The following is a 25,136-nucleotide window of genomic DNA, read 5'->3' as shown; positions in this document are numbered from 1 at the left end:
CCCATCAGTTCTTTCACAAATAGGCAAAATTTGACTGTAGATATCCTTTTTAAGTATAGTGCATTAAGAAATGATTTTTTTCTTGTTCCTTAGAATAATCATACTAAGATTATTGTTTTCAAACAAGAAGTTATTTGCTGTAATAGATCATGTGACTGTATAATACATATATAGTAATGATGATAGTAATAACAATTGCAGGCCAGGTGTGGTGGTTCATGCCTATAACCCCAGAGCTTTGGGAGGCTGAGGCTGGCGGATCACTTAAGATCAGGAATTCAAGACCAGCCTGGCCAACATGGGGAAACCCCGTCTCTACAAAAAATATTTTAAAATTTGCTGGATGTAGTAGCACGCACTTGTAATCCCAGCTACTCGGGAGGCTGAGGCAGGGGAATCACTTGAACCCAGGAGGTGGAGGTTGCAAGGAGCCGAGATTGTGCCTCTGCACTCCAGCCTGGGTGACAGAGCTAGACTCCGTCTTTAAAAAAATAAAAATAACAATTGCAACTTTTAGTAGCATTTACTTTATGCCAGGGAGTGTACTAAACACTTTATATACAACATTTCATTTAAAACTTGCAAACTCAATGAGACAGGTGCTTCAGATGAGGAAAGGGAAGCTTTGATAAGTGGAGTTACCTCATGCAATGTCACTGAGCTTGTATATAGTAGAGCAGGGAGTTGAATCCAGGCAGTCTGCTCTTAATGATTTAAAACTCACTCATTGATTTTGACTTAAATATGCTCTAGAAGTCCTTTCTGAGTGTCTTATCAGATAATAAAAGTAAAATTCCATTGCCTGATATTAAATGAATTCAGTTTAAAAGTTTTTGCTTCATTAAATGGCCAACTATTACATGAAACGATATTCAACATCATTAGTCATCAGTGAGATGCAAATTAAAACCACAACAAGAAACCTTTATATGCCCATTCGAACAGCTAACATTAAAAAATGAACAATTCCATGGCTGGGCGTGGTGGCTCACATCTGTAATCCCAGCATTTTGGGAGGCTGAGGCAGGTGGATCACCTGAGGTCAGGAGTTTGAGACCAGCCTGGCCAACATGATGAAACCCTGTCTCTACTAAAACTACAAAAATTAGTCAGGCATGGTGGTGGGTGCCTGTAATTCCAGCTACTTGGGAGGCTGAGGCAGGAGAATTGCTTGAACCCAGGAGGTGGAGGTTGCAGTGAGCCAAGTTTACGCCACTGCACTCCAGCCTGGGTGACAGAGTGAGACTCTACCTCAAAAAAAAAAAAAAAAAAGAACAATTCCTATATTTCAAAGATGTGGAACATATGTAACTCTTACACAATGTGGTACAAGCATTTTAGAAATCTGTTTAGGCTGTTACTTAAAAAGCTGTACATGCACTTACCATATAACTCAGCCATTCCACTAAGTATTTACACAAGAGAAATGAAGACATGTTCTCACAAAGATTTGTACACAAATGTTCATAGCATCTTGATTCACTGTAGCCTAAAAACCAATTCAGTGTCCATCAACAGCTGAATGTATAAACAAATGTAGTATATCCGTACAGTAGAGTATACTCATAAAAATGCAACAACGTGATGAAACTCAGAATCATTATGCTTAAGGAGAGAAGCCAGACACAAAAGTACATACGTTTTTCATTTATATAAAATTCTAGATCATGAAAATTAAATTATAGTGACAGAAAGCAGACCAGTGGATGTCTGAAGCTGGAAATTGAGGAAGAGGTAGTTTGCAAAGGGCAAGTGGAAAGTTTTAGGTGCTGGAAAGTTCTCTTTCTTGATTGTGGAGGTGATTTTGTTACAGGCGGGTCTTTATTCTTAGAGCTCCCAAGATGGTGGCGGCCGTTCCCAAGATGGCAGCAAGCCTTTTGTTCTCTGACCTGGGGTTCATGGCCTCACGGATTCCAAGGAATGGAACCTTGGGCCATGCGGTGAGTGTTACAGCTCTATTAAAAGGCGTGGGTCACAGAAGAGAACCATGGAACCCAGTGACTAGTGTTCAGCTCGATTAGGACAAACCCGGGCACTTAGCAATGCAGGAATAATGGTGAACCTTTAGCCTGATCAAGAGTGGCAGTGGGCACCTCACTGGATCAGAAACACAGTGGACACCCTGCGGGATCTGGAGGGGTGAAAGTCAGTGGTGGGTCTGTGAAGGCAGCAAACAGCGGTGATGGACAGTGAGTGAAAGCTCAGCTCGAGCTGTAAAAAACACAGACCAGAAAAAGAATGTGCAATTGCAAGACTTAATAGAGTGAAAACAGAGCTTCCATACAATGGGAGGGGACCCAAAGGTGGTTGCCCACTCCCGGCTCAAATGCCTAGGGTTTATATCCCAATCATTGTCCCTTCCCCTGTGCTCTCAGGTGATATATGATTTGACTACTTCTTTACCTCCTGCTTTTAGCCTAATTTGTATTTTAGTGAGCCCTCTTTACTACCTGATTGGTTGGATGTGAGCTGAGTTAGAAGCCCCATGTTTAAAGGTGGGTGCGGTCACCTTCCAAGCTAGGCTTAGGAATTCTTAGTTGGCCTAGGAAATCAAGCTAGTCCTGTCTCTCAGTCCCACCTCTCAACAGGAAAACCCAGGTGCTATTGGGGAAGTTGGCTGACGACTGCTCTAACTGCTTCCTGCTGAATTGGGGCATAGTAGGGGTCATGCAGTTGAGATTTCTTCGGGAGGGGTGCCTTGGATGTCATTAACATCAGAGCATGGGCTAGCAGGTGGTCCAGGGGTCCGTGGTAGATCTTAGTCATGGACTGCATCTGGGGCTCCATTTGAAGAACGATTTGTAGTTTAATAGCTTCAATTCTGGAAGACAACTTAACGAGGAGGTTAAAGATACAGGGATTGAAATGTATGGCCTGAAGTGCAGGGGATTCTTTCTTTGGCACACTTCACAGGCCCTGACTATCTGATTGATAGTTTTTAAAAGGCCTGGTCCAGTAAATGATTTGGCCATCTGATGCGTGCTATCAACGCCTAAGTGAAAGGTTTGGTGAAGGGTTTTAAGTAATTTCCATTGGTTAGCTGCAGGCAAAAGTATTTTTCCTTCTTCCATGGCTAGCCATCCTGAGGGGAGGAAACTATGTTCTTGTGAGGTTCCCCATTCCATTTCTTCTGCTGAGTACTGGGACTTGGTTTCCCAGAGGGGATTACCTCATACTAGGGGACCTTCTATAAGCATTTTTAATGGAGGGTCTCGCCTTGCAGCTCTTTTGGCTTCAATATCTGCTTGGCGGTTCCCTTCTATTTCCCTTTCCTTTCCTTTCTGATGACCCCAGCAGTGTAAGACTGATACCTCTTTATGTTTCTGTACAGCCAATAATAATCTCCTAATGGCTTCCTGATGTTTGATAGGTGTTCCCTCAGAAGTTAGGAATTCCCTTTCTCTCCATACTGCTGCGTGGGCGTGGAGGACTAGGTAAGCATACTTAGAGTCTGTATATATATTTACCCTTTTTCCTTCTCCTAATTATAGTGTACAATGGCCCCTGCTTTTGCTAGGATGTCTGTCCCTGACAAAGGAGTGGGGCTTTCAGGCATAATTAGAAAGGCACGTGAAAAGAGTAAAGTTCCCCAGTCACAACTTACTGGCTGGGAGAAGTATCTAGTGACTGCCTGCCTTAGGACCCCTAGGATAGTGACAGATCTGGAGGACAGTTGTCTGGCACAGGAGACTAAGACTGAGAAGGCCGCACCAGTGTCCAGGAGACAGTTAACTTCCTGGCCCTCAATGGTCAAGCATACCTGGGGCTCTGTGAGGGTGATGGCATAAGCTGGCACTTGCCCCGGGCACCCTCAGTCCTGCTGCTGGATCATCTGGTTAGTGGTTTCTGGGGCAGTGGGCCTTCCAGTGATTCTCTTGACATAAGGGGCATGGATGAGGAGGAAGCTTATTTCTATTCAGACAATCTTTTTTAAAGTGTCCTTGTAGACCACACTGGAAGCAAGCCCTATTAGGCATTAGATTTGCCTAGCCTTTCCCTTTTCCAGAGCCTCCAAAGTCCGCTTGCCTGAGGGCCACAACTAAAGTGGTGGCCTTTTTTTTTAAAATCCCATTTGCCCTGTTCTGCCTGCTCCTCCCGTTCTCTATTATAAAAAACCGAGGCTGCCAAGTTCAATAGGGTTTCTAAGTTTTGCTCTGGGCCTAAGGTAGACTTTTGAAATTTTTTTCTAATGTCTGCAACTGACTGAGTAATAAACTTACCCTTTAAGATTAGTTGTCCTTCAATAGAGTCAGGTGACAGAGAGCTATGCTTCCTCAATGCCTCTCTTAGTTTCTCCAGAAAGGCAGTCTCTCTTCCTTTCCCTGTGTTGTGATGGACATCATTGAATAATTTATAGACTTCTTCCTAGTTTTCCTTAGTCCTTCTAGCATGCAAGTTAGCAAATGTCGTGGCAACAATCTCCATGTTCTGATTCTGTGTCCCAGTGAGGGTCTACACTGGGAACTGCCTGCTAACCTGTGGGGAATTGTTCTCTTTCCTCTGTTGTCATCCTATCATTGACCTGACTGAGATACCAGAGATCGCTAAACTCTCGGGCTGCAGTTATGGCAGCACTTCTCTCATTTGGGATTAGTGTCTGATCTAGCAATAACATTATATCTCTCCATGTCAGATCAAAGGATTGTCCTAACCCTTGTAAAACATCAATATAGCCATCAGGGTTATCTGAGAATTTACCTAGGTCTATTTTAATTTGCTTCAAGTCTGACAGGGAAAAAAGGTACATACACTGACTGGGCCGAATTCTCCAGAATACATCTTAGGGGCGTTTTTGCCTTAGGGGAACTTTTCCCATCCGAAAAAAGAACACAGTGATGCCAGCACCTCTAGTCATTTTCTGATGAGCATTAGTCCTAAGGTGTCCTCTGTGGTCCTAATGCTTATTCCTTTCCAGGGTGTGTAACCACCCATGAACCTCTGCTTATCGGATTAGTTAGGCTCACTGATGTAGCAAACCTGCACCTGTTTTCCCGCCTTTCTTGACCACAAAAAAAGGGGTCTGGGTTGCTGGATTCTAGTGATCCTTTACCAGTGTGCTCAACATTGCCTTTGTGCTCAGAGGTGAGTTCGTTTCCAGGGTGCGTAACCACCCATGGACCTCTGCTTATCGGATTAGTTATGCTCACTGATGTAGCAGTCTTGCACCTCTTTTCCTGCCTCTCTTGACCACAAAGAAAGGGGTTCGGGCTGCTGGATTCTAGTGATCCTTTACCAGCGTGCCCGACACTGCCTTTGCGCTCAGGGGTGAGTTCTAGAGCTGGGCTGGGTTCCTGAGTATTTCATAACTGTCTTAATTTAATACTTAATTTAATACTTAATTTAGGAGAGCTAAATAATTAAACATGAGGCCAAAGTACATAAGAAAGCGGCAGTCTTTTATTGCAAATATGCACACACTCTCGGGCGAGGTTTTCCAGTCCTCAGGTATGGGGCCAGGGAAGTCACACCAGCGCTCTCGGGTGAGGTTCTCCGGTCCACAAATAGGAGGGGCCGAAGAAGTCACGCCGGCACCTGCCAGCAGCGGACTTTTATGCATTGGTACTGGAAGGGGGAGGGCAGTGGGCGGGATAAGGGCGTGATAGGGGCGTCTCCATAGGTGTGGCCGGGTAAGTTTCGATCTCTTCGGATTGATGTCACCTGGCGCATGCTCGGTTGATCTGCATCTTCCTGGGCGCGGGCTGCATTTTCCCGTGCATGGGAAAGTTGGTGAGGAAGAACCCGGAAGCAACATGGATTGTGCCTTCTTGTTCACCTTCCTCCATCTTGTCCTTTCTCCCTCACCCAAACAATAACATCCCAGCCGCCCCATCAAGATGCATTCCCATAAACAACAGTTCTTATGCAACTTCGTTTCAGAGAGGGTGTAGGTAACCTTTTGAGTCAGGATTGAGATAGAGTTTTTGCCCACTAGGGCCTTTGTCCTTCTTTCCTTTGTAGGAATATGCTTTAATTATCAACCTTAAACTTTTTGTTGCCCCAGATTAAGTCCTTTTGGGTACAAGATATGAGAGATGAATCCTGTTTATCCTCTGTGCCTTTTTCCTACGAGGAGGGCAAGGAGAAAAAGATGGGTTTGCTTTTTTGCGAGTACTTTAAGGCTTGGCTGAGTGCAAACAGCTCTGCATGTTTGAGCAGACCAATTATTCGGCAGTTTTCCTAACTCTGCTTTTACAAGTGTTTCCCTATCAATTACTGAATATCCATTGTGTTTTTTCCCTCAGTCACCTTGGAGGAACCATCTATCGTCTTGTCCTAAAGGGAGTTCCTCCTAGGTCTGGTTAGACCTTTGTATGGTAATTAAGATTTAAATCCCCTGTTAGGAAATCTGCTGGGTTAAGGGAATTTTCAGTGGTTAGTGTTAAATCACCTTTTTCTAACAGAATAGCCCTATACTTTTAGATTTTTTTAGTTAGTAAGCTGCATTTTGCTTTTCTTGACTTAGGATAATTCTGAACTGGTGAGGTGTGCTCACAATGAGGTTTCCTCTAAACGTTTTACTTTTCTACTTTCTTCTGCTAGCAAAGCAGTTGCCCCTACCGATTGAATGCATTTGGGCCATCCGTGGGTTACTGGGTTAAGGATTTTTGATAGGAAGGCTATGGGTTGTCAGTGGTCTCAGTGTTTTCAGGCTACGCCCTTGTTTACACTGACAACAAGGTAGTATTGGAGTATTATAAGGTCAGGAGAAGACCTTCAATTATCAGTTACAGGTTTTAAATTTACCCTGGCTTTTAAAGGAACAGGGTACACTATTTTTTCTTTAACTACTTGTATATCTTTCTCTTTATCTCTTTTCCTCTCTCTTTCCCCTCTCTCTCTCTTCCCTTTTCTCTTTCTCTTTCCCCTCTGTCTCTCGCGGTAGATGGATTTTGGGAACACAGTAGAAGGACGTTTGCTTGTTGCCCCCATTTGTCACTATAGGAATATGTGCCTCCCTTTAATTTACTCAATTCGCTTTCATCCTCATCTATTATGTTGTTGTAGACCCAGTTCCAGTTGTTAAAGTACTGGGTCATCAGTTATAAGGCCCTGACCAAGGAGCCGAGGCTTGGAGATTGTATTGCAGTGGGGGAAGCTGGGTAGAAATTGGGGGAGGAGAGCACCTCACACAATGGGAGAGGAATCCTAGCCATTTACAAACTTGGGATCCTGGCAAGGGTGGTGGGAAACAGGTCTCACATAACTGCCCAAGTCAAGAGCTGTATATTGGGAGGGGCATCAGGGACAAGACTCCCTGGGTTCATAGCCTAGATGCCTAAGGACACAGTGTAGAGCTTCCTTAGATCCCTTTGGAGATGCAACCTGCTCTAATACTTGGGAGAGGAAGTGAAAGTCTGAAGCATTAGTACATAGGAGGCAGGGGTGGGAGGAACTAGATTCAGAGGTAAGGAGAATTTTGAGGCTACACTTTAAAAAAGTCGTGGTTGGGACCCAGGAGGTATAGGTCAGAAGGAGAGGTAGGGGCACACGCATGGGCAACTGTTGAGTAGAGACTTCTGGCTGCACCATGATTTTGACCGGCCAATGCCAGGAGTTTGGGATGACAGCTTTCTGTCTCTAGTTGGCCCTCGGCTTCCCCAGGAAAACTGTGAAAGTGGAAGCTGGTTCCAGGCAGACCACTGCTCCCAACCCGGAAGGGTTGGGGGTTTTAGAAAGCCTTTTCCCTTCTTAAGTCCGGCGGTCATGGTAATTTTTTTTAACTGGCCGACAGGTGCCTGGTATTTCCTCCTATTCTAAGGAAGGATAGGACAGAATAGCAAGTGAAAGTGGTCCAATATTACTCTCTGCTTTGGAGAATCCCCAGACGAGGCCACCAAATGTTACTGGTGGGTCTTCGTTTTTAGAGCTCCCATGATGGTGGTGGGCCACTTACAAGATGGGGTGGGCCACTCCCAAGATGGCGGCAAGCCTTTTGTTCTCTGACCTGGGGTTCTTGGCCTCACGGATTCCAAGGAATGGAACCTTGGGCCATGCAGTGAGTGTTATAGCTCTATTAGAAGTCGTGGGTCACGGAAGAGAACCATGGAACCCAGGATTAATGTTCAGCTCGATTAGGACAAACCCAGGCACTTAGCCATGCAGGAACAATGGCGAGCCTTTAGCGTGATCGAGAGCAGCAATGGGCATGTCGCAGGATCAGGAACACCGCGGACACACTGCCGGATCCAGAGGGGTGGAAGTCAGCGGCAGGTCTGCGATGGTGGCAAACAGCAGTGGCGTACAGTGAGCAAAAGCTCAGCTTGAGGCATAACAAACATGGACCAGAAGAGTGTGCAGTTGCAAGATTTAATAGAGTGAAAACAGAGCTCCCATACGATGGGAGGGGACCCAAAGGGGGTTGCCCATTCCCAGCTGAAATGCCTAGGGTTTATATCCCATTGTCCCTTCCCCTGTGCTCTCAGGTGATATATGATTTGACTATTTCTTTGCCTCCTGCTTTTAGCCTAATTTGTATTTTAGTGAGCCCTCTTTACTGCCTGATTTGTTGGATGTGAGCTGAGTTAGAAGCCCCATGTTTAAAGGTGGGTGTGGTCACCTTCCCAGCTAGGTTTAGGAATTCTTAGTCGGCCTGGGAAATCCAGCTAGTCCTGTCTCTCAATTTCACAGGTGTATACATCTGTCAAAATTTATTTAATTGTACAGTTTAATGTATTTATAGAAATAATATATAGCGTATCATAAATCATATATAATGTATTATATATAGTTATTTGCATAAGCTAATTTATTTATATAATGTATATACTGTGTGTGTGTGCATTTTTCTTAGAAACAGGGTCTTGCTCTGTTGCTTAAGCTAGAATGCAGTGGCGTGATCATGGCTCACTGTATTGTTTTTGTTTTTGTTTTGTTTTTTGAGATGGAGTCTCACTTTGTCCCCCAGGCTGGAGTGCAGTGGCGCGATCTTGGCTCACTGCAACCTCTGCCTCCTGAGTTGGAGCAATTCTCCTGCCTCAGCCTCCCGAGTAGCTGGGATTACAGGTGTGCGCCACCATGCCTGGCTAATTTTTGTATTTTTAATAGAAACGGGGTTTTGCCATGTTGGCCAGGCTGGGCTTGAACTCCCGACCTCAGGTGATCCACTCACCTCAGCCTCTCAGAGTGCTGGGACTACAGGGGTGAGCCACCACGCCTGGCCCATCATGGCTGTCTGTAACCTTGAACTCCTGGGCTCAAGTTATTTCCCCATCTCAGCTTCTCAAGTAGGTAGGGCCACAGGCATGCTACCACACCTGGCTAAGAATATTATAATTTATTATATATATAATTATTATATGTAAGTCATTCTTCAATAAAGTTAATTAGGTGCTGGATGCAGTGGTTCATGCCTATAGCCTCAGCTACTTAGCAGGCTCAGGTGAGAGGATTGCTTGAGCCCAGAAGGTCGAGTTTACAGTGAACTATGTATGTTTCTGCCACTGCACTCTAGCCTGGGCAACAAAACCCAGACCTTGTCTCTAAAAAAATCAATAAATGAATAAAGTTGATTATAAAACATCTAAAGTACAGCAGAAAATCAAAACAAATTTTCTGCCATGAATATTTTTATACCTATGTCTCAGCATATTTGTAGAAGATTTCTGTGAATTAAATTCTGCCAACAGGAAAACCTAATTAAAGCCTATTAAGATTTTAAAATACAGAAAGTGTCAATTGCTCTCCTAAAAGATTGTTTCTGATTGACATTACACAATGTATGAAAGTGTCTATTTCACCCCACCTTTGCGAGTATTGAATAGTTATCTTTTAAATGTTTTCCAATCTGATGAGAAAAAAATTTTTTTGTGATAATATTCATCTTTTTGATTGTAAGTGGAATGGCTATGAATATCTTTTGCTATGATACTGGAGATTTTTATTTATTTGTGAGTTGATTGTTCTTTTCCCACTTTTCCATCAGACTGTGTTTCTTTCTTACTGATATGTGAGAGTTCTTTATACCTAGAAACCTCTCTTCTTTATTTTTTAGCCTTTCAGCCTGTCATTTATCTTCTAATTGTAGTCATGCTATCTTTCACTCTACTGTGTTTAATTTTTTTTTTTTTTTTCTGAGACAGAGTCTCACTCTGTCTCCGAGGCTGGAGTGTAGTGGTACAATCTCGGCTCACTGCACCCTCTGCCTCCCGGGTTCAAGCAATTCTCCTGCCTCAGCCTCCCTAGTAGCTGGGATTACAGGTATGCACCAACATGCCCGGCAACTTTTTGTATTTTCAGTAGAGACAGGGTTTTGCCATGCTGGCCAGGCTGGTCTCTAACTCCTGACCTTAAGTGATCCGCCTGCCTCCTCCTCCCAAAGTGCTGGGATTACAGGTGTGAATCACTGCACTTGACCTGTATTTCTTTTTAAAGACAACTTATTGATTCCATTAACACCCTGTTGATTCATTAACATTGAACTCTTGATCTACAGCACTATAACTCATGCCTGAATGAAGTTTACCTAACAACGTATTTTCTCTATAAGGCATATCATGGCCTTCTTATGCTATGCTTCTGGGCCATAAACTGCGAGATCACCAACATAAAGCACAGAAATGTTAAAAACGCAACATTAAATATACTGGAAGAGGACACTTGTTTATAGTATGAGAGGTGAAACAAGTATCACGTTGTTCAACCTCAGCTGGGAACATGCACAATGACCTACTCAAATTTTTCTGCATTCTGTGCATGTCTGGGAATGACCGTGAAAGCTCCACATGTACTGATTCTGGGGTTACAAATAAATTTTAGTGAGTAGGCTGGGCGTGGTGGCTGGCTCATGCCTGTATTGCCAGCACTGTGGGAGGCTGAGGCAGATGGATCACCTGAGGTGAGGCGTTTGAGATCAGCCTGGCCAACATGGTAAAACCTCGTCTCTACTAAAAATACAAAAAATACCGGGACATGGTGGCACATGCCTGTAATCCCAGCTACTTGGGAGGCTGAGGCAGGAGAATCACTTGAACCTGGGAGGTGGAGGTTGCAGTGAGCTGAGATCATACTATTGCACTCCAGCCTGGGTGACAGAGCAAGACTCCATCTCAAAAAAAAAAAAAAAAAAAAAAAAAATTAGTGAGTAGTCAAATTCCCAAATACAGAATCTGAGTATTAACTGTAATCCCTCTGTGATGATGCTGCTATGTGTACAATGAGTCAGTAAAAGCTTCAGAGTAGAAATATTTATCAGGCTGGGCGTGGTGGCTCAAGCCTGTAATCCCAGCACTTTGGGAGGCCAAGGCGGGTGGATCACGAGGTCAGGAGGTCGAGCCCATCCTGGCTAACATGGTGAAACCCCATCTCTACTAAAAATACAAAAAACTAGCCTGGCGTGGTGGCGGGCGCCTGTAGTCCCAGCTACTCGGGAGGCTGAGGCGGGAGAATGGCGTGAACCCGGGAGGCAGAGCTTGCAGTGAGCTGAGATTGCGCCACTGCACTCCAGCCTGGGCAACACAGCGAGCTCCGTCTCAAAAAAAAAAAAAAAAAAAAAAGAAAGAAATGTTTATCAAAGCATTGCAGGGGGCTGTATAGCAGAAGATACACAGAATGATGCGTCACCCTGTTGTTCACGAATGTAATATAATTTATAATTTATTTTTTAATTTTTAAAATCAAAGTTTTAGGTATACTTGGTTTTAAAACTTCAGAAGTTCTACGGTGTTAATTGTGTAAAAGAGTAACCCCTTATGCCTTTCTGCCCCTTCCCTTTGCCCAGAGACAACAAATTTCAATTCTTTTTGCCTTTTTTTCTCCTGCCAAATTGCTAAATAACTTGATTATAATGTTATTGATTCTTTTGTTTTGTTTTTAGGCACTATCGATAGTGATAAAGACTAGCTTTCAGGCCAGGCACGGTGCCTCACACCTGTAATCCCAGCACTTTGGGAGGTCAAGGCAGGTGGATCACCTGAGGTCAGAAGTTCGAGACCAGCCTGACCAACATGGTGAAACCCTGTCTCTACTAAAAATACAAAAATTACCTGGGCCTGGTGGCAGGTGCCTGTAATCCCAGCTACTTGGGAGGCTGAGGCAGGAGAATCACTTGAACCTGGGAAGCGGAGATTGCAGTGAGCCAAGATCGCAAACCTGGGAGACAGAATGAGACTCTGTCTCCAAAAAAAAAAAACAGAGGCTAGCTTTCTTTCACTACCATTTGAACAAATATTCATGCACTTTCCATCCTTTCAAATTATAAATTTTGTTAGATCACTATTCAGTATTTAGATTGTTATTATACTGTTTCATCAAACTAAAATCTGGCCTAAGAAAGCCTCCATACTCACATACTTGAGTTTTTACCTACAACCCACAACCTAATTTAGTAGGTAAGCAAACTGAAAACCTAACTTAGGGGTATGCTTCAATAACAGTTGCTGACTCTCAGCCAGTCCCAGGAGCTGGACCTCAAAGACTTATAGCCACCAGCTGTTCAGATTGTGTTCTAAGGCACTAGCTGTTTCTATACCTTGCTTCTGCTCCCTGCACATCACTTTCCTTTTTGTATGCATAAATTCTCTCCCACTATGCCCACTATACAGCAGCGCTGGAGACCCTCTAAATCTGCTGTGACTTGGGGGAGGGTGGGAAGGGGTTGTCCGATTTCACAAATCATTTTTTCCTTGCTAAATTAAACTGCTAAATTATGTTTGTTTAAAAAATTGTTTTAAACAGTACAATTATTATTCATACTCTGATTATACTGCTGCTCATGTATACCTTTTTATTTCTCTTTGTTAATATTTGTCCGGTTTCTTTATTTGCCTTCTCAATATCTAGCCTCCATTTATCCCATACTGCGATGCAAGTGCAAACCTCTCAGCTATTGTGTTGGTATCTTCCTTGTTGTCATCCTGAGCTTTCACTTCACCCCTCAGCTTTATTTTTATTCTTTTTGTATTTTATTTTATTTTTAATTTAATTTAATTTAATTTAATTTAATTTTTGAGATGGAGTCTCCCTGTGTTGCCCAGGCTGGAGTGCAGTGCTGTAATCTCGGCTCACTGCAACCTCTGCCTCCTGGGTTCAAGAGATTATCCTGTCTCAACCTCCTGAGTAGCTGGGACTACTGGCGCTCGTCGCCACACCTAGCTAAATTTTTGTATTTTTGTAGAGGTGGGGTTTCACCAAGTTGACCAGGCTGGTCTCGAATTCCTGACCTTAAGTGATCCGCCCGCCTTGGCCTCCCAAAGTGCTGGGATTACAGGCATGAGCCACCTTGCCTACCGTTATCTGATTTTTAATAGTTTGTTTGAATCAGGCTCTAAGTAAGGCGCATATGCTGTGGTTGGTTGACAATTAAGTCTCATTTAATTGGGGTATCCTTCTACATCTTGCATTTTTCTTGCCTTTTTATTTGTTAAAGAAATAAATATTTCCATTTCCTGCAGTGTTTTGGGCATTCTGGATTTTTCTGCCTGCTTCTGTATTGTGTCCTTGACATGGTCCTCTGTCTCCTATAGCTCCTGTCACTTGTAAGTTGGATCTAGAGTCTTCCTTATATTCAGGTGGGGAGGAATGATTTTCTTATAAAGTAATTTTCTAAATTTCTAGATTACTTTTGAAAGTAATTTTTCCAAGAAAGGATGCATGACAAGTAGTTTTTGAAAACCTGCGTGACTAAAAATATTTTTTTTCTATCCTCACACTTGACTTGTGTTTTAATTGGGTTTAGAATTTTAGGGAGAAAGAATTTCTCCCCTCAGAATTTTAAGGGTTTTTTTTTTTTTTTTGCTCCAGTTTTTTGTTTTGTCTTGCAGCATTGTTGAGAAATTCAATGTCCTCCTGATAACCAATCCTTTATATCTGACCTGCTTTTTTCTCCCTAGAAATGTTTAAGATCTTTTGTCAGAGAAGTCAGTACTCCAGATTTTCACAGTGATGTCTTGGTGTGCTTGCTGTGTGTCTTTTTAAAATCCATTATGCTGGGCCAGTAGAGGGACCTTCCAATCTGGAAATTTATGCCTTTCAGTTCTAGGCAATTTTTTCTGAATTATTTCTTTGGTAATACTCTCTTTTCTGTTTTTGCTGTTCACTCTTTAAGAAGCTCATATTATTGGGTTTCCTGGACTGATGTTTTATTTTTGTTACCTTTTCTCCATTTTCCACTTTTATTTTTTTGTTCTGCTCTGTAGGTGATTTTCTTATCTCGATCTTTCTGCCTTTCTATAATATTTTTCCTTCTATCATATTTTTAAGTGTCAAGGGCCAGAACAAGCAGGATTTTGTGAGCTGTGGAAAGAAGTTGGATTTCATTCTAAGTTTAGTAGGAAACCATAGAGGATTTTGAGCAGGGAAGGATGTTTTACGTATACAAGGATCATTCTCACTACTATAACAGGTTATCTCTGCTGTAAGCCATTGTATTAATCTATTGCCATATAACAAACCACTCCAAAACTTAGTGCCTTAAAACAAGGCTTTATTTTTCTCTCAGAGTTCTGTGGGTTGATTGGGCAATTCTTTATTTCTTTCTTTTTTAAAGACAGAATTTGCTTTTGTTGCCCAGGCTTGAGTGGTGCCATCTCAGATTACTGCAACCTCTACCTCCTGGGTTCAAGCGATTCTCCAGCCTCAGACTCCAGAGTAGCTGGGATTATAGGCGTGCGCCACCATACCCGGCTAATTTTGCATTTTTAGTAGAGACGGGGTTGGCCAGGCTGGTCTGGAACTCCTGACCTCAGGTGATCTGCCTGCCTCAGCCTCCCAAAGTGCTGGGATTACAAGCGTGAGCCACCGTGCCCAGCCAGTTGGGCAGTTCTTTTGCTGGATTCACCTGGGTTTATTCATGTGTCTGCAAATAGCTAGTGGCTTGGCTCGGCCTGGGTGTTCCAAGATGGCTTCATCCAGATGTCTGGGCCTCAGCAGGGACTGCTGCAATGACAGTCTCAGCTGAACTTCTCTCCATGTGTTCTTTCATCTTGTGCTTCTTCGCATGAAGATTGAAGTGGTCCGAAAAATCAAGCCCCAATGTATAAGCACTTATCCTGCCTCTGCTGGCATCAACTTTCCTAATATCCTATTGGTGAAAACAAGGCAGATGTCCAAGCCCAGTGCCAACGTGGGAGGAGAATGTATAAGGTTGGAGGTGTGATTTTTGGGGAAATAGCTGTAACAATTTACCACATTAAACATGGTTTTAGCTACTTTCCTTTTTCTGATGCTTTGCCTATCAGTTTACCTTCTGATTATAATTTGGTTTTCCATATAAGTATGCTGTCAAGAAAATAATGCACCAATCCATGCACTTCAAATATTTGCTATTGCTGTGATTGTGATAGTAATTTTTTTTCTTTTTCTTTTTCTTTTTTTTTTGAAGTGGTGTCTTGCTCTGTTGCTCAGGCTGGAGTGCAGTGGCTCCATCTTGGCCCACTACAGCCTCTGCCTCCTGGGTTCAAAGGATCCTCCTGCCTCAGCGAGTAGCTAGAATTACATGCACACGCCACGGTGCCTGGCTATTTTTTGTATTTTTAGTACAGATGGGATTTCACCATGTTGGCCAGGCTGGTCTCGAATTCCTGATCTCAGGTGATCTGCCTGCCTCGGCCTCCAAAAGTGCTGGGATACAAGCATGAGTCCCCGTGCCTGGCTCAGCTTCCCATATTCTTTACTAGAGTCTTGTGGTCTGTGGACTCCCTTGCTAAGAATCACTGTAGTCCTTGTGATCTATCTCAAGTTTATAATGGTGTATGTGAAAATGTAAGAAAATTAATAATCAATTATCTTGAAATGTTTTCTCTGTTTTGCCAGATATGAACAATATAAAGCCATTGGAAGGGGTAAAAATTCTGGATCTAACAAGGTTTGTATTGGTTTATCTACATTTGGGTTTTTTTTTTGGGATTTGGTTTTTCCCTTTCCTCAAAAACATTTAATTTTTTGAATTAAAAGAAGATTCGTATATGCTTATGTTGAGATTTTAGAGAAGAAAATAAGAAAAGAAAAATTCCTGTAATATCATCATTCTATGAGACAATTAGTGTAGTATTTATGCCTTTTCCCAATGTGTATTTATATATAATCTTAAAAAACTAAAATTGGAACCATATTGAAATTACAGTTTTACCCACATTTTAAACACAATGTTATATTTTAGATATTTTCCTATGTTATTCAAAATTCAACAAAAAGTAAGAGAGTAATTAATATATCAGTGTCACATAATTACTTAATCATCCTCTAATCTTTCACAATTATAAATTAGGCTTCCTTGTACACAAATATTTCCCTCAGTTTTGATTTCTTCCTCAGGATAAAATTCTAGATAAAGAATTATAGGGGCCGGGCGCAGTGGCTGACGCCTGTAATCCCAGCACTTTGGGAGGCCGTGGCGGGCGGATCACCAGATCAAGAGATCGAGACCATCCTGGCTAACACAGTGAAACCCCGTCTCTACTAAAAATACAAAAAAATTAGCCGGGCATGGTGGCAGGCACCTGTAGTCCCAGCTACTCAGGAGGCTGAGGCAGGAGAATGGCGTGAACCCGAGAGGTGGAGCTTGCAGTGAGCTGAGATGGTGCCACTGTACTCCAGTCTGGGTGACAGAGCGAGACTCTGTCTCAAAAAAATAGAAAAAGAAAAAGAAAGGGGGTATATATTTTTAAAGCTCTTATTACATATGGCCAAATTACAGTTTTAACTGTTTTGATTCTTACTAGCATTATATGAGCTTGTCTGTGTTGATGGGTCTTTAAGAAAATAATTAATATAAAAATTTTCCAGATGGTAATTAATTTATTTATCATTTTTAACATTGTAGAATCCTGGCGGGACCTTTTGCTACTATGAATTTAGGAGACCTTGGAGCAGAAGTTATAAAAGTGGAGAGACCAGGTAAAGCTATTAATCTCTTTAAAATATAGAAACAAGCTAATAAATATATTTAAATAATTCTCTAAATACCCATGTTTAGTGTACCTGTAAGTGGGATAAGGAGAGAATTAAAATGAAATGATTGTCTTTTTCTTCTCCATTTCTTGTTTTCCTGTGAACTAACACTAATGGTATCTTTTTACTCCTTATGTGTGCTCAGTGCTCAGGCTCAAGCCAGTTTCTTCTTTGCACCTGAAGGCTTTTGTTAGAAGCTGAGGCTGGCCACAGTGGTTGACGCCTGTAATCCCAGCACTTTGGGAAGCCGAGGAGGGCAGATCACTTGAGGTCAGGACTTCAAGACCAGCCTGGCCAACATGGTGAAACTTCGTTTCTACTAAAAATACAAAAAAAAAAGTAGCCAGGCATGGACCTGTAATCCCAGCTACTTGGGAGGCTGAGGCAGGAGAATCACTTGAACCCGGGAGATGGAGGTTGCTGTGAGCCTAGGTCATGCCACTGCACTCCAGCCTGGGCAACAGAGCAAGACTCTGCTTCAAAAAAAACAAAGAAGCTGAGATGCAGTGTATAACAATGATGATAAGGACACCTACAGTGCCGGGCAAAGTTCTCAATGCTTTGCCTGTGCTTATTTAATCTTTACAACAACCCTATGGGCTGATGTTATTATTCATAGTTTATAAAGGAGAAAATGGAGACACAGAGATGTTAAGCAACTTACTTAGGGGCACACAGGTAATAAGGAATATCCAGACCTTCAGCCATGATTCTGGCCTTCCTTAGCCCCAGACTAGCTTTAGCGTTGAGACTGAGATTACAGTGGGCCTGGCCACCCTCCCTCACTGTGGAATAAAGGGAAGGCCAGGAGAAAGGAAGATAAAAGTGAAGAAATAGGGTAAAGAAGAAGGAGAGAAGGAAAAGGAATCAAAGTCCCTCAAAAAACAACCCAAGGCTGGGCATGGTGACTCATGCCTGCAATCCCAGTACTTTGGGAGGCTGAGGCAGGTGGATCACCTGAGGTTGGCAGTTCGAGACCAGCCTGGCCAACATGGTGAAATCCCGTCTCCACTAAAAATACAAAAATGAGCCATGCATGGTGGCAGACACCTGTGGTTCCAGCTACGTGGGAGGCTGAGGCGAAAGAATCTCTTGAACTTGGGAGGTGGAGGTTTCAGTGAGCCAAGATCGTGCCACTGCATTCCAGCCTGGGTGACAGAGTGAGACCCTGTCTCAAAAACAAACAGACAAACAAACAAACAGAAAACCTCAAATACTCCAACCTAAGTCATTCTTTTCTATTTCCTTTTTCTTTTTATTTTTTAGAGACGGCATTTCCCTCTGTCATCCAGGCTGGAGTGCAGTGGTGTGATCATAGCTCACTATAGCCTCCAACTGCTGGGCTTGAGCAATTCCCCTGCCTCAGCCTTCTGAATGGGTGGGACTACAGGCATGTGCCACCATGCCCAGCTATAATAATACAATTTTTTTTGTGTGTGTATGTAGAGACAGAGTCTTGTTATATTGCTTGTTCTGGTCTTGAACTCCTGTCTCAGCCTTTCAGAATGTTGGGATTACAGGTGTGACCTACTACTCCTGGCCATTTTTTTCTATTCCCAATAAAAGAAACATTTCCCCATTTTATAATTTTAAAGGTTTTGAAGGAGGAAACACCTAAGCTTAGATCAGTTTTTTGCTTTTATGTTTTCATCTGACATCTTTCCTGTTCTTTCTTCCTCCTTTGTTCACCAAATAAATACATTCTGTGTACACATTTCTCACTTTTATTTGGTATCATCTTAGCAGTTTGGTGTTTAGTTCAAGCTGTTATTGATAAAGTTTCTTAGAAAAGCATCATTATTGGCCAGGCGTAGTGGTTCACACCTGTAATCACATTTTGGGAGACTGAGGTGGGCGGGTCACCTGAGGTCAGGCATTCAAGACCAACCTGGCCAACGTGGTGAAACCCCCTTCTCTACTAAAAGAACAAAAATTAGTGGTGCATGATGGCGGATGCCTGTAATCTCTACTTGGGAGACTGAGGCACGAGAATTGCTTGAACCTGGGAGATGGAGGTTGTAGTGAGCTGAGACCATGCCATTGCACCCCAGCCTAGGCAACAAAAGCCACACTCCATCTCAAAAAGGAACGTGTCATTGTTTTGTGCCCTTTCTCTCCAATAAGCACTTAAAGGGCACAGTCCATGTTTTTTAATGTCTGCTATATCATCATATAAACAGCTTGTTTTATTTTATTTTTGAGACAGATCTCACTCTGTCATCCAGGCTTGACTGCCATCGTGTAATCATGGCTTACTGTTGCCTTGACCTCCTGGGCTCAAGCAATCCTCCTACCTTAGCTGGAACCATAGTTGTGCGCGACCGTGCCTGGCTACTTTTTTTTTTTTGAGATGCAATCTCGCTCTATGAGCCACCGCACCCGGCCTTATTTAAAATATATAAATAATATATATATAGTTTTTGGTAAAAACAGGGTCTTCCTATATTGCCAAGACTGGTTTTGAACTCTGGGCTCAAACGATCCTTCGACCTCAGCCTCCCAAAGTGCGGACATTACAGGTGTGCGTGAGCCACCACACCTGGCCTATGCAGCTTGTTTTAGAAGTTTTCAAAAATTAGCATTATTATTTATGTTTCAAGATCTGATCCTATGGGTCTTAAACAGAATCCCCAAATCAGTGAGACTGGTCTAGTGGTGAATAATGTGTATGTATCTCTAAGACTCACAGGAGAATGATTTATAATTACGTCAACTTAGTAATTGACCATAAGTGATAACCATATAAAGTAGAATATCTTTTTGTTTGTTTCCTTCTTTTTAAAAATTTTTTAAATTTTATTTTGTCTTTACAGACAGTAGAATACTTGATCTGGAAGATTCAATTTCTTGTTAAGTAGATATTCTTAAGAGGCCAAGGCAGTTAGCAGAAGATTCTCTGATAAGCATGAGGAATATCATGTATTAGTATATTTTATTACTCTTTATTATCCCTGCCAGTCTCAGGCGGTAGAAGTGCTCGGCAAGTCCTGCTCCCAGAGATGATGCTTCGTTTATTCATTCAATGATGTTCATCGCTTTTAGTCAGTGTTGGATACATGCGGAAGAATGTTTATTTTCTAGCTCAACATTTGTTTTTTTTCTTTAAAGCTTCTAATTTCCATATTGTTATCTGATTTCAACACCACAGCACTTACAACCATTGGTTTTCTTGCATTTTCCATTCCTATAACACATAGAACATTCAATGTGTTAATAATTTCTCTTGCTATTTCAGTTGGCCACCAGGGTAACATTTGTATTTCTATTAATTTTATAAATTGTTGTTCCCTATATAGTGAGGCCTATTTCTCCTTTGTACTTTTTAGTTTCCACCATGGAAACTAAACCACAACAGATCTTTCTTTGTCTAGGCCTTTATTATGTCTCATCGCCATACACTTGGTATCGGGCTTTGTTCCTAGCAGGTGTTTATTGTCCTTTTTTTTTTTTTTTTTTTTTTTGTGACAGAGTTTTCACTCTTGTTGCCCAGGCTAGAGTGCAATGGCATGATTTCAGCTCACTGCAACCTCTACCTCCCAGGTTCAAATAATTCTCCTGCCTCAGCCTCCTGAGTAGCGGGGATTACAGGCATGTGCCATCACGCCCAGCTAATTTTTTTATTTTTAGTAGAGACAGGGTTTCACCATGTTGACCAGGCTGGTGTCAAACTCCTGACCTCAGGTGATCCACACACCTCGGCCTCCCAAAGTGCTGGGGTTACAGGGGTGAGCCACTGCATCTGGCCTATTGTCCTTTTTTTGACCGGTTACTATGACTACTTCTCTTCACCCTCCCAATTAATACATTTTAATATTCATATTATATATTTAATTGTTTTGGGTTTTTGAGATAGTTATTCAACACAGATATGAGAAAAAGTGATTTTCATTAAAAGCAGCTTTGTGGTATTTTCACATTTCAGTAGAAAACTAGTTTCATTTTATATCCACTCTACAGTTCCTCAATTAAATAAAATTTGGTTGTAGTTTTCTGTTCCCTTCCCTTCCCTTCCCTTCTTTCCCTTCCTTTCCCTTCCCTTCCCTTCCCTTCCCTTCCCTTCCCTTCCCTTCCCTTCCCTTCCCTCCCCTCCCCTCCCCTCCCCTCCCCTCCCTCCCTCCCTCCCTCCCCTCTCTCCCCTCCCTTCCCTTCCCTTTCTTTCTCTCTCTCTCTTTCTTTCTTTCGCCCTGCCCTGCCCTCCTTCTCTATTTCTTTTCTTTTCTCTTTTCTTTTTTTCCCTCCCTTCCCTTCTCCTCCCCTTTCCTCCTCTTCTCTTCTCTTCTTTTTCTTTTCTTTTCACAGGATCTTGCTCTGTCCCCCAGGCTGGAATGCAGTGGCACATTCCTGGCTCAGTGCAGCATTGACCTCCTGAGCTCAAGCGATTGCCCCATCTCAGTGTCCTAAGTAGCTGGGAATACAGGCATGTGCTACCACACCTGGCTAATTTTTTCACTGTTTGTAGAGACATGGTTTCACCATGTTGCCTAGGCTGTTCTCAAACTCCTGGCCTCAAGTGATCCACCCGCCTTGGCCTCCCAAAGTGTTGGGATTACCAGCATGAGCCACCACGTCTGGCCTGGTTGTAGTTTTCTGATTTAGTATTAGATTAGATTATTTTTATTTGTGTAACCAAAGAGCATATTACATTTATGTATACTCCTCTTTTTGTAGAGTTAGCCAGTCAGTGGATGTATCTGTGTGCCTGCAGGGCCAGGCAGGGAACCTAAGTGAGGAAAGTGAGCAGGGAAGTGAGCAAGGATGCAGCTGAAATTTCAGCATCGTCTCCACTAGGGCACACGAGGCCAGGGCTGTTGGTCTTTTGTTCACTGCTGTGTCTGCTCTGCACAGAGCAATGTCTGTGACATAGTTGGTGCTCAATAAATATTTGTTGAATGAATGAATGTGTCAAAAGGTCATCTAAGAAAGGCAGTGTGAAGTTTTAAAGATTTCCAGATTTTGAAATCATGGCAGCTAGTTAAAAACTTTAAGAATTGTGTGGGTCAAATAAAACTTGTCTCCCAAGCTGCAGGTTTTTCCAGATATGTCCTTTAACCCATTCATTTCCTGTCATGTGCCATGGACACAGAGCTTTCTGAAACCCCAGTTAAATGAGGAAAGCCTTGTAGGCCTCCAGTTTAGACTCCTGACATTATCTCCACCTGAGAAATGAGTGCAAATGTCTAAAATAAACTACTGGCCTGGTGCAGTGGGATCACTTTGGGAGGCCTAGGCGGCTGGGTCACTTGAGGTTAGGAGTTCAAGACTAGCCTGGCCAATATTGTGAAACTCTGTCTCTACTAAAAATAAAAAATTAGCCAGGCATGGTGGTGCACACCTGTGTAATCCCAGTTACTATGGAGGGTGATGCAGGAGATGTCATTGGTTTAGCTCCAGTTAGAACTAATGCTTCTTGGCTGGGTGTGGTGACTCACACCTGTAATCCCAGCACTTTGGGAGGCTGAGGCGGGCGGATCATCTGAAGTCAGGAGTTCGAGATGGGCTTGCCAATGTGGTGAAACCCCGTCTCTAGTAAAAATACAAAAATTAGCAGGGCATGCTGGCGGGTGCCTGTAGTCCTAGCTGGTTTTAGCAATTGATAGTACAATTAAATTATAGTTCTAGAAATTGATAGTACTATTTTTATTTTTTTTTCACAGTCACTTAGAAACTACTTTAAATGACTGGGTATAGTGGCTCACGCCTGTAATCCCAGCACTTTGGGAAGCCGAAGTGGGTGGATCACCTGAGGCCAGGAGTTTGAGACCAGCCTGGCCAACATGGTGAAACCCTGTCTCTACTAAAAACACAAAAATTAGCCAGGTATGGTGGTGCACATCTGTAATCCCAGCTACTTGGGTAGCTGAGGCAGGAGAATTACCTGAACCCAGGAGGTGGAAGTTGCAGTGAGCAGAGATTGTTCCTCTGTACTCCAGTCTGGGCAACAGAGTGAGACTCCATGACTCCATCTCCAAAAAAAAAAAAACAAAAAAAACGAAACCCAAAGATTAATAGCTCATGTTATTATTTTCAGGAGTTGGAGATGATACACGGACTTGGGGGCCACCTTTTGTTGGGACAGAAAGTACATATTATCTCAGTGTTAACCGAAATAAAAAAGTAAGAATATCATCCCTTTTTGGCTTTTTGTGTGTAATTCTCTTGTAATAGCAAAAATGTTGATATCATTGTGGCTTTTTTTTTTTTGTTCCTTAAAGAAATTAAGATGTAATTAATATTTCAAATAAATTAAACTTCTGTTCATTTACCATTCACTAAGTAGAAACAATGGAGCTTTTTACTACTCTTTCTTACCTACTAAGTAACTTAGAACATTTCATAAGAATTTATAATGGAAATAATTTTATGAAATAGAAAAATCATTTGATTCCTTACATTTGTTATTATTAGGGAGTAATTGCCTAACACTTGGTATTATACTTTAAAAACATCTCCTATCATCCTTGTTAGCATATTAATATATCCTCATGGTAAATAGAATCAGTAAAGATGATTTAAATATTTCTTCATGCATAAAATAAATTTAAGAGGATGATCTATGATATGAATGGCTTTCTTGTTCAGCAATAAGAAGAACTTTCATAACTGGGCACAGTGGCTCACGCCTGTAATCCCAGCACTTTGGGAGGCCGAGGTGGGCGGATCATGAGGTCAGGAGATTGAGACCATCCTGGCCAATAAGGCAAAACCCCATCTCTACTAAAAATACAAAAATTAGCTGGGCATGGTGGCGTGTGCCTGTAGTCCCAGCTACTTGGGAGGCTGAGGCATGTGAATCGCTTGAACCCGGGACACAGAGGTTGCAGTGAGCCGAGATCGCACCACTGCACTCCAGACTGGGTGACAGAGCAAGACTGGTCTCAAAAAGTGAAAAAAGAAAAAAAGAAAAACTTTTATGATAGTATTTTAATATACATGCTTTTTTTTTTTTTTTTTACTTTTTATTTTGGATTCAGGGGATACATCATTGCATGTTTGTTATGTGGGTATATTGCATAATGGTAGGGATTGGGGCTTGTATTTTGGTCATCGAAATAATATATATATATTTTTTTAATTTTTAGAGTATTGCTGTTAATATCAAGGATCCAAAAGGGGTGAAAATCATCAAAGAGGTACAGTATGCTGTATAGAAGGCATCCTACCACCTAGGTTATAATTAGGGATTGAAATATCAGAGCAAAAGTGTTTTAAAACTCAATTTTATGGGTGATCTGTACATTTGCAACAAATACCTTTTAAGTATTTACCTTAATTTGTATACTTCTTTGTAAGTGTAATGTGCTTTAAATTTTTTGTATATTGTGTATCATTATGGTGCTAGCTACTATTGACTGACCACCAACTCTGTAGCAAATCCTGGGCTTGGGCACTTTGCTCACGTTATCTTCTCTAATCCTCAGATTTTACCTTGTAAATGAAGTATTGAAATCTCATTTACATAAAAGGGAATTGAATTTCCTGGTGCCTAAGTGATGCTCCAAGATTACCTAGCTAGTATGGGGAAAGCTGACATTTGGATCTGAGTCACATCACTGGAGAGTCCAAGCTTTCTCTAACCCTTACTCAGATGATCAGTATATCCAGACCTGATCTCAGCATCTTTCTTAGAGGAGCTGGAAGGCACAGTGGTTAAGTTAAGGATGGATACCTTTGCATGGGATTTGAATCCTGCCTTCTGTGCTTACTGGCTATATGACTTCAGACAGGTCATATAACTTCTTTGTGCCTCAGTTTCTTCATTAGTAAACTGGGTAATAATAGTACCTACTTTCTTTCTTTTTTTTGAAACAGAGTGTTGCTTTTTTGCCTAGGCTGGAGGGCAGTGGCATGATCTCGGCTCACTGCAACTTCCACCTCTTGCGTTCAAGCAATTCTCTTGCCACAGCCTCCAGAGTAGCTGGGATTACAGGTGTGCACCAGCACACCTGGCTAAATTTTGTAATTTTAGTAATGATAGGGTTTCACCATATTGGCCAGGCTGGTCTTGAACTCCTGACCTCAAGTGATCTGCCTACTTTGGCCTCCCAAAGAGCTGGGATTTACATGTGTGAACCACTGTGCCCAGCCCAATAGTACCTACTCTCTAGGGTTGTTGTTAGAATTGAGTTAGTCTGTGTAAAATGTGTAGATGAGTGCTTGCCACATAGTCAGCACTCATGAGTTATTAGCTGTTATTATTTCCTATGTTCCTGATGTTGGATTCATCATGTGGGATAAACCTTGTTTGCCATCTT

At 42.2% G+C, this 25,136-nt stretch overlaps 1 protein-coding gene across 10 annotated transcripts in view; it reads left to right on the top strand.

Annotated features, from left to right (window-relative positions):
• Positions 1–25,136, top strand: part of SUGCT (succinyl-CoA:glutarate-CoA transferase) — a 748,045-nt gene that overhangs the window by 33,352 nt on the left and 689,557 nt on the right. For all 10 annotated transcript variants that reach the window (XR_013415382.1, XR_013415381.1, XM_002803307.4 and 7 more), the window contains 4 exons: positions 15,748–15,799; positions 16,757–16,830; positions 22,913–22,998; positions 23,964–24,014. Coding sequence is in view for 8 of the 10 variants with exons in the window: in XM_002803307.4 (XP_002803353.2) it covers positions 15,748–15,799; positions 16,757–16,830; positions 22,913–22,998; positions 23,964–24,014 (263 nt within the window). In the remaining 2 variants the exon portion in view is untranslated. The remainder of the gene's footprint in view (positions 1–15,747; positions 15,800–16,756; positions 16,831–22,912; positions 22,999–23,963; positions 24,015–25,136) is intronic.

Source organism: Macaca mulatta, chromosome 3 (genome assembly GCF_049350105.2).
Source record: "Macaca mulatta isolate MMU2019108-1 chromosome 3, T2T-MMU8v2.0, whole genome shotgun sequence".
Taxonomy (NCBI): Eukaryota; Metazoa; Chordata; class Mammalia; order Primates; family Cercopithecidae; genus Macaca; species Macaca mulatta.
Note: the sequence above shows the minus strand (reverse complement) of the source record. Positions and strands in the feature narration are given on the sequence as shown.